The sequence below is a fragment of the Ranitomeya imitator genome, chromosome 8, assembly GCF_032444005.1.
Source record: "Ranitomeya imitator isolate aRanImi1 chromosome 8, aRanImi1.pri, whole genome shotgun sequence".
Lineage (NCBI taxonomy): Eukaryota > Metazoa > Chordata > Amphibia > Anura > Dendrobatidae > Ranitomeya > Ranitomeya imitator.
The window spans coordinates 53,931,087-53,943,952 of NC_091289.1; the positions used below are offsets into that span (position 1 = coordinate 53,931,087).

Genomic DNA, 12,866 nt, shown 5'->3' on the forward strand with positions numbered 1-12,866 from the left:
CGGATGCAGTTTTTCAACGCATTTGCTGCCCATTCTGCAGTCCGGGGAGGAGGGGGCGGAGTTTTGGCCGCGCATGCGCGGTCGAAAATGGCGGACGCGACGCACAAAAAAAGTTACATGGAACTTTTTTGTGCCAACGGTCCGCCAAAACACGACGCATCCGTCGCACGACGGATGCGACGTGTGGCCATACGTCGCAATGCGTCCCTACTGCAAGTCTATGGAGAAAAAATGCATCCTGTGGGCAACTTTGCAGGATGCGTTTTTTCTCCAAAACAACGCATTGTGACTGCCGCCAGAAGACGGAAGTGTAAACGTAGCCTTAACCGTCTAGATCAGGGGTCTCAAACTCGGCAGAGTAAATGGGCTGCACATAAAAAAAAATTTAAGCTGGCGGGCCGCATTCCTTTCAAACTAGTATATAGCACAGCCCACGTAGTATATAGCACAGCCCATGTACTATATTGCCCAGCCACGTAGTATATTGCCCAGCCACGTAGTATATTGCCCAGCCACGTAGTATATTGCCCAGCCACGTAGTAAATTGCCCAGTGACGTAGTATATTGCACAGTGAAGTAGTCTACAGCACAGAGCCACGTAGTATATTGCACAGCGACGTAGTATACAGCACAGAGCCACGTAGTATATTGCCCAGTGACGAAGTATATTGCCCACGAAAATACAAAGAACGACAGCGCCACACCAGGAAGTGACAAGCAGTAACACTCTTTATTCTGCCTCCTGCGGCGACGTTTCGGTCCGTGGACCTTTTTCAAGCACGGACCGAAACGTCGCCGCAGGAGGCAGAATAAAGAGTGTTACTGCTTGTCACTTCCTGGTGTGGCGCTGTCCTTCTTTGTATTTTCGCGGTGGATTCCTCTACTGGGATGGACCCCCTGGTGTGGACGAGCGCCCCTATGTCCATGGAGACTATGTCAGTATTGGGTGCGGCCTAACATATTTTTGTTGGATACTTGTAGTATATTGCCCAGTGACGTAGTATATTGCCCAGCTACGTAGTATACAGCACAGAGCCACGTAGTATATTGCCCAGTCAAGTAGTATATTGCCCAGTCATGTAGTATATTGCCAAGTCACATAGTATATTGCCCAGCCACGTATGTCACAGGTTAAAAAATATATAAAGGCACAGATGATTGGCCTCGGGGAGACCAAAACATCCAACACCGCGGAGACACCATCACGTGTTTCTCAACGCAGTGATTCCAGAACACTGCCCCCATCCCTTATGGGAAATATGCAGATGCATGTAAAGAAGCTGCGGAGACACCATCACGTGTTTCTCGACGCAAGCAGTGAATAGCCAGGCCTTTCCCCGTGAAGGAACAACCACGGGAAGGGCAGCATCCTATGAAGGAAAGCCACCTATGCCAAGCATGGTATCCATCCACAGACAGCTGTTTAGGGGTTTTTGCCCCTCATCAGTGTGGAGTAGGAATCTGGCTATTAGAAGCAGTGCCTAGTAAAAAGGCTATAAAGGCACAGATGTTTGGCCTCGGGGAGACCAAAACATCCAACACCGCGGAGACACCATCACGTGTTTCTCAACGCAGTGATTCCAGAACACTGCCCCCATCCCTTATGGGAAATATGCAGATGCATGTAAAGAAGCTGCGGAGACACCATCACGTGTTTCTCGACGCAAGCAGTGAATAGCCAGGCCTTTCCCCGGGAAGGAACAACCACGGGAAGGGCAGCATCCTATGAAGGAAAGCCACCTATGCCAAGCATGGTATCCATCCACAGACAGCTGTTTCGGGGTTTTTGCCCCTCATCAGTGTGGAGTAGGAACCTGGCTATTAGGAGCAGTGCCTAGTAAAAAGGCTATAAAGGCAAAAACCCCGAAACAGCTGTCTGTGGATGGATCTGCATATTTCCCATAAGGGATGGGGGCAGTGTTCTGGAATCACTGCGTTGAGAAACACGTGATGGTGTCTCCGCGGTGTTGGATGTTTTGGTCTCCCCGAGGCCAATCATCTGTGCCTTTATAGCCTTTTTACTAGGCACTGCTCCTAATAGCCAGATTCCTACTCCACACTGATGAGGGGCAAAAACCCCGAAACAGCTGTCTGTGGATGGATACCATGCTTGGCATAGGTGGCTTTCCATCATAGGATGCTGCCCTTCCCGTGGTTGTTCCTTCCCGGGGAAAGGCCTGGCTATTCACTGCTTGCGTCGAGAAACACGTGATGGTGTCTCCGCAGCTTCTTTACAGGTTAAAAAATAAACATACTCGCCTTCGGATCCGAGGGCCCCTTGTAGTTGTAACATACTCACCTTCGGATCTGGCGCAGGCGATGAGCGCGCGGCTGCCGCCATCTTCCGTTCCCAGGATGCATTGCAAAATTACCCAGATGACTTGGCGGTCTTGCTAATTTCTCCTTCGCCTCATTGGGGGACACAGACAGTGGGTGTATGCTGCTGCCAATAGGAGGCTGACACTAAGTGATACAAAAAAAAAGTTAGCTCCTCCCCTGCAGTGTACACCCTCCTGCTGGCTCTCAGCTCCTCCACTGCAGTATACACCCTCCTGCTGGCTCTCAGCTCCTCCACTGCAGTATACACCCTCCTGCTGGCTCTCAGCTCCTCCCCTGCAGTATACACCCTCCTGCTGGCTCTGCTCCTCCCCTGCAGTGTACACCCTCCTGCCGGCTCTCGGCTCCTCCCCTGCAGTGTACACCCTCCTGCTGGCTCTGCTCTTCCCCTGCAGTGTACACCCTCCTGCTGGCTCTCTGCTCCTCCCCTGCAGTGTACACCCTCCTGCCGGCTCTCGGCTCCTCCCCTGCAGTGTACACCCTCCTGCTGGCTCTCGGCTCCTCCCCTGCAGTGTACACCCTCCTGCTGGCTCTCGGCTCCTCCCCTGCAGTATACACCCTCCTGCTGGCTCTCAGCTCCTCCCCTGCAGTATACACCCTCCTGCTGGCTCTCAGCTCCTCCCCTGCAGTATACACCCTCCTGCTGGCTCTCGGCTCCTCCCCTGCAGTATACACCCTCCTGCTGGCTCTCGGCTCCTCCCCTGCAGTATACACCCTCCTGCTGGCTCTCAGCTCCTCCCCTGCAGTATACACCCTCCTGCTGGCTCTCTGCTCCTCCCCTGCAGTATACACCCTCCTGCCGGCTCTCGGCTCCTCCCCTGCAGTATACACCCTCCTGCTGGCTCTCGGCTCCTCCCCTGCAGTATACACCCTCCTGCTGGCTCTCAGCTCCTCCCCTGCAGTATACACCCTCCTGCTGGCTCTCTGCTCCTCCCCTGCAGTATACACCCTCCTGCTGGCTCTCAGCTCCTCCCCTGCAGTATACACCCTCCTGCTGGCTCTCGGCTCCTCCCCTGCAGTATACACCCTCCTGCTGGCTCTCGGCTCCTCCTCTGCAGTATACACCCTCCTGCTGGCTCTCAGCTAACCAGTTCTTGGTGTCTGTAGGAGGCACATGGGTCTGTTTCAGACCCCAACGTTTTTATTTTATTGTTTACTTTTCTGTAAATTTTTATTTTTTAATTAACGGAGTGAAGGGGGCGACGGTTCCTTTCAAGGTTCCGATCTCCCCCGAACCATCAACAGGCGAGCACGGCGAGTATACCTCCCCGTACCCTCTCCTGCGACGTGGGAAGCCATGCCTGAGCTCACTTCAGGGGCGACTGTTCCTTTCATGGTCCCGATCTCCCCACACCAGCAGCAGGCGAGCACATGGAGTGTCGCCTCCATGTATCCTCTCCTGGAGCCAGGCCTAATGCCGGACAACTGGCCCTGTCCACCCGGACTGAACTCCGTGGCTGTACAGAGGCCCCTCTCTATGGCGTCCGAGCAGCCCCCACTGTCCCACCACTGTGAAAGCGGATGGCACAAGGAGGCGGACGGTTCCTCTCCACCTCCCTAACAAACGGATGATGGATTGAGGCTTATCCCTGCACCGTCCACGCTGCACAGAACAGTGCTGAAACCCACATCCGCGGCGGCTCCATGCCGGGACGTGCACCAATGGTGTGTGGCTCCATCTTCAGAGGGATATCCACATGCTGACAGGCAGCCTCAGCCACTTCCATGTGGCCCACCTCTCTGAGGTAATGCTCTGGATGGCTGCAAAAATTTAGCCCCTGGCTTCGGCCGATTTGTAGGCCGCATCCTGGAAGTCTTGCCTGGAACGACCCACTGGTGACGTCCGCCGGCTACAGAAATTAAGGCCCCGGCTTAGGCCTATTCAACATCGTGTCTGTGGCTCCGCCCCCCAAATTGGCGCTTCTCGCTCTCTGCGAGATTTTATCAACTCTGCAGCTCCCGGTGGCCATCTTGGTCCACCCGGCCAGCTCACACTGGGGTGACAGTATTTTTGCATTAAAGGGGCACATCGACTCTACATCAGTACCCGGGTAAGGAAGTTACTCCTGGTCTTAAAGGCATATGGCCAGTATTCCCAGTCTTAAAGGCGCATGACCAGTATTCCCTGGTCTTAAAGGCATATGGCCAGTATTCTCAGTCTTAAAGGCGCATGACCAGTATTCCCTGGTCTTAAAGGCACATGACCAGTATTCCCTGGTCTTAAAGGCATATGGCCAGTATTCCCAGTCTTAAAGGCGCATGACCAGTATTCCCTGGTCTTAAAGGCACATGACCAGTATTCCCTGGTCTTAAAGGCATATGGCCAGTATTCCCAGTCTTAAAGGCGCATGACCAGTATTCCCTGGTCTTAAAGGCACATGACCAGTATTCCCTGGTCTTAAAGGCACATGACCAGTATTCCCTGGTCTTAAAGGCACATGACCAGTATTCCCTGGTCTTAAAGGCATATGGCCAGTATTCCCAGTCTTAAAGGCACATGACCAGTATTCCCTGGTCTTAAAGGCACATGACCAGTATTCCCTGGTCTTAAAGGTGCATGACCAGTATTCCCTGGTCTTAAAGGTGCATGACCAGTATTCTCTGGTCTTAAAGGTGCATGACCAGTATTCTCTGGTCTTAAAGGTGCATGACCAGTATTCTCTGGTCTTAAAGGTGCATGACCAGTATTCTCTGGTCTTAAAGGTGCATGACCAGTATTCTCTGGTCTTAAAGGTGCATGACCAGTATTCTCTGGTCTTAAAGGTGCATGACCAGTATTCTCTGGTCTCTTGATCAGTCCGAGGAGCCCTCCGCCGCCGACCCCAGCTTTATCCTATAGTTCCCCTCAGTGGACTTCTTCACTGACCAATCCATGGTTCTCGGACCAAGAGATTGAATCCTTCTGTGTACCCTCTGTGTTTGGAGTGCTCGCAGGACCAATATACATGGTCCCTATCCTACATGGGAGCCGTCAGCTAGCAGAGGCCGCAAGTATTCTAGAAACGTGCAGGCGTCTAGAAACATACAGGCATCTAGAAAACGGAAGTTTTTCGTTTCCTGCTCCCTCACCAGTGATTTGATGACAACAAGGCTCTGAATATGGATTGGATATTGCCTGAGCTTGCCAGGGCTTCAGAGACTAAACTCCCTCGAGAGCATTTGCCATTCAATTCGGATAAGCGATTCACTGGACAGAAGCCTCTACGTGGGATGCCATGCCTGGCCTGTTTTTTAAGGGCGACGGGTCCTTTAAAGCAGGGGTCCCCAACTCCAGTCCTCAAGGCCCACCAACATGTCATGTTTTCAGGATTTCCTTAGTCTTGCCCAGGTAATAATTGCATCACCTGTGCAATGCAAAGGAAATCCTGAAAACATGACCTGTTGGTGGGCCTTGAGGACTGGAGTTGTGGACCTCTGCTTTAAAGGGCACCGATCTCCCCACACCATCAACAGACGAGCACACGGAGTGTCGTCTCCATGTTTCCTCTTCTGCATCCAGGCCTAACGCCAGACAACCTGTCCTGTCCACCTGGAGACCTGAACTCTGTGGACATATAGAGGCACCCTTTTTGGCGTACGAGCTCCCCCCTCTGCATCACCACTATTTAGTGGATGATGCAAGAAGGCGGACTATTCCTCTCCACTTCCCTGTTAAGAGGTTGATGGATCGAGGGTTCCTAATTTTTATCTCTGCACCGTGAAAAGAGGAGATGGCAAGAGACTATGACCTGCTGGATGCAGCCGCACATTCTGCCATGGGGCAGTTTAACCGGGTAGAATCTCCTGTGGTATACCTACCAGTATCCCTACCTGATGGGTCATCAATTAAAAATACCACGGACTGTCAGATAGCAAATCTGGTTCGTTGCGGCTTCGGGTCCAGCGCTCTATCCTCCCTAGCGGCCGCATGGATTGCTAGAGCAATGGTCTCCTGGCTGGAGACCTTAACTACCTTGATTCACACCAGCAACAACTGGCCAATCAAATCCTTTGAGCGCGAGACTGACAAAGGATTGTATAAGGATTGTCCACGGACAGTCTAGATCTGAGGGAACTTGGTTCCAAACAGGGGAACGAAAAGTAAGATCGACCCTGGACCTCAAACTTCTAACAACCTTTGACATGGTCCACCTTCTTTGGATGGAGTTCCTCCGCTCAGCCATTACTTCAACAGAAAAAGGTGCAGTTTCCAGCATCCATCGACATTCGGGTTGTTTGCCCTCTGCAAAAATTTCTTCGCATTTCCATTCGTCAACAGCATTTTCAAGTCACAACCTTGTCCTTTGGCCTTGCTTCCACACCCAGAGTGTTCGCTCGGGTCATGGCAGATGTCATGTTTCTCTTGCACCCTAGAGGCGTGCTCATCCTGCCCTGTTTGGTCTGTCTAGCCGCCCTTCCAGGACTACGCTGAGTCGTCTATATCTCTTGCGATACCTTCTCTCCTGGGCTGGCAGTACACTTAGACAAGTTCTCCTCATTTCCAGCCCAGCAGATATCCTTTTTGAGGATGATCCTGCACACTTCTAGAAGGATGGTAATTCTTCCTCGAGACAAGGTCATGGCCCTTCAACAGGGAGCTCGCGCAAGGAGAGTTCTGAGGACTTGATTACTCACCCCCTCATTTCATTCGATTTGCTAAGAGAGTTCTGAGCAAAAATGGTGACGACAATGGAAGCGGTTTCCTTCGCTCCGCTCGTTTTCAGCAAATCAAACAGACTTTCAGACAATAGTCTCTGAGCTCCTTCTTCATCCAGGGTCTTTCTCCCGGTTCAATGGTTATTAGTAACTACCAATGCCAGTCTTCTTCTCCCCATCATTGTTCTGGAGATCCGAACGGTAGTCTTACAGCAGGTCCACTGCCTTCTGGCGGGTCTCCCTATCCAAATTCAATTGGATAATGCCACAGCGGTGTCTTACGTCAGTCATCTAGCAGGTACCCACGGTCAGGCGCCATGACAGAGGTACCTCACTTTCTCTGATGGGCCGAAGTCTATTATTCCGTGATCTCGGCAGTATATATCCCAGAAGTAGAACTCTGAACGGCAAACAAATTCAGCCGTCAGGGTTCCGTCTCAAGTCAGTGGGAACTTCACCCCGAAGTCTTCCATCAGATCTGTCCTTACTGGAGCTCTCCAGTTGTAGGTGGGATGACATCCAGACTGAAGGCCAATGTACTCGAGTTCGTGGTTCGGCCTCGAGATCCAAGAGCCATCGCTCTCCATGCTCTGGTTCTGCCGTGGTACCAGTTTTCCATAACTCCCCTTCCACTGCTTCCGAAAGCCTTTCGGAAGCAGAAAGGGGCCCCAGTGATCCTCCGAGATCCGCACTGACCGCATCCGTTTTTTGTTTGCGGAGCTAGTATTTTCTCGCCTTATCGCAGCTCAACCGCAAGTAGGGACTTTCTCACAGGGAGTTTTCACACGTAGTTCTTCCCTATCGCATACCGTTAGATCATTGGGACCTTATTATTCCTAGGAGCCTTACAGTAGGCTCCTTTTTCATCCGGGCAGACTTTACTATCAGGGAAAGTCGTCCCGTTCTCCTCTGTGATATTCTCACTCTGACGAGTCTTCGGAGTTAGCTTCTCTGCTCTTTCAGACTTTTTTCCCTTATTACCTTCGAGGCAAGGTTGTCCTCAGGCCATCTCCATCCCTTGTTACCAAGGTGGTACTGTATTACCACTGTTATGAGGGCATAGTTCTTCCCTCATCTCTTTTGGCTCCAGTCCACAAAATGGAATAAGATCCCCCATATTCTGGACGAAGTGCTCTGAATAGGTACGTCTTGAGGATGGCGTCCTTCTGAAGGTTGGACGTTTTATTTGGGCTTCCTGATGGTAGAGGAATGCTTCCTGACATTTTCAGGAAGGGTTTAGCCGTTTCATCGACCATGATAACATGGTGAATTCTTTTCACCATCCAGGAGTCCTTCCGTGCTAGATGTCAGCATATCTCCCTGTCTATCAAGGGTTCTAGGCACCAGGCGTCAGCAAGGCACGCCTGCAAGCTTGCGGATTCGTCCAGTCCGCATGCATTCTTGAAGCACTATAATTCCCACACTTCCACAGATGTGAGTCTGGGCAGGCGGACTCTGGAGGCCGCGGTGGCGCACTTGTAAGTAGCGGTTACACAGGGCCTGATCTATTGTTGTCCCCACCCAGGGACTGCTTTGGGACGTCCCACGGTCTGTGTCCCCCAATGAGGCGAAGGAGAAATAGGGATTTTTGTGTACTCACGGTAAAATCCTTTTCTCCGAGCCATTCATTGGGGGACACAATGGCGGTAACGGATTTCCTTGACACAGAGGCCGCGACCAATGAATATTTGTGATAGACAGAAGGACAGAAAGACGGAAGTGCCCTTAGACAATTATATAGTAGAGATAGATATAGATATAGATATAGATATATATATATATATATATATATATATATATATATATATATATATATATATATATATATATATATATATATATATATATATATATATACACAAACACACATATACGGATACTACAACTCTGATAATACTGTAATATCACTACAGTATACAGTGATATCCCAACAGTATCACACAGTAATAACCCACAATAGCCAGTAATATCACAATCAATTAACTGCCCGATTACCCAAATCACACATACAATATATTAGCCCTCCCACCTATGGCTAGCTAACACTAATGAATAGTACTGGGCCTATTAAGAAAAGGGGATACAAAGTATACTTAAGACATGTGGGTCCATCATCATTCCAGCATGCAGGCACAGCAAAAGAGCCAGAGCACATGTGTCTTATACCTTTTATGTCCAGCTAGAAGAGGTGTGTCCAGCCCCAGGTGTGTGGGGATGAGGTCACAAATCTATTGTTCACTGGCCTAAAGGTACCTTCACACTGAGCAACTTTAGAACGATAGCGATCCGTAACGTTGCAGCGTCCTGGATAGCGATATTGTTGTGTTTGACACGCAGCAGCGATCAGGATCCTGCTGTGACATCGCTGGTCGGAGCTGTAAGTCTGGAACTTTATTTCGTCCCTGGATCACCCGCTGACATCGCTGAATCGGCGTGTGACGCCGATCCAGCGATGTGTTCACTGGTAACCAGGGTAAACATCGGGTTACTAAGCGCAGGGCCGCGCTTAGTAACCCGATATTTACCCTGGTTACCATTGTAAATGTAAAAAAAAAAAAAAAACACTACATACTTACACTCCGTTGTCTGTCGCGTCGACCGGCGTCAGCTTCCCTGCACTGTGTCAGCGCCGGCCGGCCGTAAAGCAGAGCACAGCGGTGACGTCACAGCTGTGCTCTGGTTTACGGCCGGCGCTTACACAGTGCAGGGAAGCTGATGCCGGGGGGACGCGACAGACAATGGAATGTAAGTATGTAGTTATGTAGTGTTTTTTTTTTTTTTTTTTTTTTTTTTTACATTTACAATGGTAACCAGGGTAAACATCAGGTTACTAAGCGCGGCCCTGCGCTTAGTAACCCGATGTTTACCCTGGTTACCTGCGGACTTCGGCATCGTTGGTCGCTGGAGAGCTGTCTGTGTGACAGCTTTCCAGCGACCACACAACGACTAAACAGCGACGCTGCAGCGATCGGCAGCGTTGTCTATATCGCTGTAGCGTCGCTTAATGTGACGGTACCTTTAGTCCTAAATGAAACTTGATATACCAGCTTGAGGAGGGGGCTACTGAGCACATGTGGGGGAATTATATATTACTAAACACATATCTACGTCAAGATACACATTTTGGAGCACTTCCCTTCTACAGGTCCTATGTAGGAAAGAGCGGGATTGATCTACCTCCGTCAGATCTTTTTTGTCTGGGGCCGTTAAACCCTTCCAGACGCTAAAAGAAGAGCTAAACCTTCCAAACAATTACCATTTCTGCTACCTACAATTACAACATGCCTTCTAGACTTTGCTCCTAGGACCACCCTGTGTGCTGCGGAACTTTAGGTACCGTTACACTTAGCCAGGGGTCCCCAACTCCAGTCCTCAAGGCCCACCAACATGTCATGTTTTCAGGATTTCCTTAGTCTTGCCCAGGTAATAATTGCATCACCTGTGCAATGCAAAGGAAATCCTGAAAACATGACCTGTTGGTGGGCCTTGAGGACTGGAGTTGGAGACCCCTGCACTAAGCGACGACGCAGCGATATAGACAACGAGCCGATCGCTGCAGCGTCGCTGTTTAGGTCGCTATAGAGATGTCAAACACGGCAACAGCTTAACGATGCAGGAGCGATCCAGTGATGTAACGGCGACTCACTTATCGTTCTCGCTGGTTGTTCGCTCCATGAAAAAACATTGCTGACATCGTTGCTTTTGCTGTCAAACATGACGAATCACGCCGACCTGACGACCAAATAAAGTTCCAGACTTTCAGCTCCGACCAGCGATGTCACAGCGGGATCCTGATCGCTGCTGCGTGTCAAACACAACGAGATCGCTATCCAGGACGCTGCAACGTCACGGATCTTGTCGTTCTCGTTCTAAAGTTGCTCAGTGTGAAGATACCTTAACTCTTTTTCCCAGGTGCTACTGGATTCACCATAATCTGGCCTTATATGCCTTTGATGACATGGAGCCTGGACGCAATACATGATTAGATGATTTGCAAGTTGGAGACAGATTTTGGATGGATAATTGATAAGCTCTAGGAGCCTTGGAAGCCCCTAAACATATTTCAGCTAACTAAACTGAAATAATCACATAATTTATATAGTCTTCACAGTACGTATTACATCACATCCAGAATTCCTAGACTTGGGGCTGAAATGGCACAGGGCCTTCTGTGGGATTGGCCAGAGATTAGGGGATACTCGGCTCAGGTGGTTCAGTTCCTACATGACGGCTTGGGAAGGCAAATCGGAGATGACCCCAAGATTTGTCTGCTATTTGTTGACCCTGAACAAAGCAAAAGACTTTAGATGTATTATCCCAACTGAGTTCCTATTTACAACCTGAAAACATTGTATGTCAAGAAACAGTACCAACAGTCTCACAATAGAAATCTGCGTTAGAACTCTCCCTCGCTTTAAAAAAATAAAATGTATGTATATATAGACTTGGTGCGATCCATTGAGTTTGATTTGAAGTCACATGATCCAGAAGAGGACTGGAGCTATGCTGGAAACTGGTTAAGATGGTGATAAGTAAATATTCTTTAGTGTCTTATTGTTCTTTGCTTTCACAGGCTTGTTTTGACAGCAAACCCCAGATAATCAGCAAAAGAAATCCAGAGAACCCAGATGTCTGCACAAATCCCAGTAATCGGCACAGCTTCTCTGACCACAAGTAAGTTTCTCATCATCTCCGCTTAAAGGAGGTATACCCTGCTTATACCCTGCGTGATTGGTGCCGGACTAACTGTCTAGAACTATTGTAAGTGTAAAGAAAACCAATGAGTTGGTGGTGAGTTATAGAAGGAAAAAGGAGGATTACCGTACTTGCCGATCAATCCATATTGCTGGCCAGGAGGTTGAGATTGTTGAGAGTTACAAATATTTGGGGGTTCACCCTGACAGTAAACTCGATTGGAGGTGTCATACAGAAAAGTTTTACAAGAAGGGAATGAGCAGACTGTACTTTATTTGGAAGCTCAGGTCATTCAATGTGTGCAGTAAAATGCTGGAAATGTTCTACCAGTCCGTTGTGGCAAGCACCATTTTTTCTCTAGTAACCCCCCACGACAGCACACCTGGAGGATGTTACCCCTTTCCTAATAGGGACAGGAAATGACAAGAGGTTAAATAACCCCTCCCTCATCCTCCCCTCAGTGTTCTTTCCTGTCCCTACTAGGGATGAAGAGGTCATCCCAGGTGCACTGTGCCGGCAGCGGTCACCGGGGGGAATACAGATAATCTGGCCGGGCAGCTGGGATCAGACTTACGTCCATTCCCTGTCGCTGCTCCCGTCTCCTCCGACTCGGGACTCCTTCGCCACCATTCCGCGCCTGCGGGTAAGGTCTGGGGCGTTCTTCGGCTGGAGGCCTCTCGGAGCTCTCCAGCCCTTCTCCTCCTCCGCACCGCGCGCGCGTGTGTGGGTACTTCCGGTCTGAAGCCGGCGGCCGGATGTGACGTCAGACGCCGGCCGGCTTCTCTGAATCAGGAAGTTCCTCGTGCGTTCCAGCCAGGAACGCTAGGAGATAGCATGGAAGACGTCGGCGTTCTCCCCCCACGTACTTCCGGACACCGGAGGAGGAGGTCCTCATCCAGGAGGACAGGTGCTGCGTCCGGTCGCCTATATATTCAGGCCCTGGACAGGAAGACATCGCAGGTAGGACCACTGTGTGGTGAAGACTATGGAGATGTCTGCTTCCTCGCGCTCTGCACCTGCAGAACACAGCACCATCCCGGCCCCAGTGAGTAGTCTGGCCCCGGGTGTCCATTCCCTGATGTGGGTTGTAGTCTTATGATTCCTTCTCCCCCTTTTTTTTAGGGGGACAAGGAATCCACATCAGGAAGCAAAACAAAAACTACCCGCAAATGCGCAGTTTGTATGAAGAAGCTGTCCTC

General features: G+C 50.2%; 1 protein-coding gene across 3 annotated transcripts in view; it reads left to right on the forward strand.

Annotated features, from left to right (window-relative positions):
* The window catches only part of LOC138647711 (uncharacterized), a 121,431-nt gene that overhangs the window by 53,935 nt on the left and 54,630 nt on the right, over nucleotides 1-12,866 (forward strand). For all 3 annotated transcript variants that reach the window (XM_069736932.1, XM_069736933.1, XM_069736934.1), the window contains exon 15: nucleotides 11,546-11,646. In XM_069736932.1, coding sequence (XP_069593033.1) covers nucleotides 11,546-11,646 — 101 coding nt within the window. The remainder of the gene's footprint in view (nucleotides 1-11,545; nucleotides 11,647-12,866) is intronic.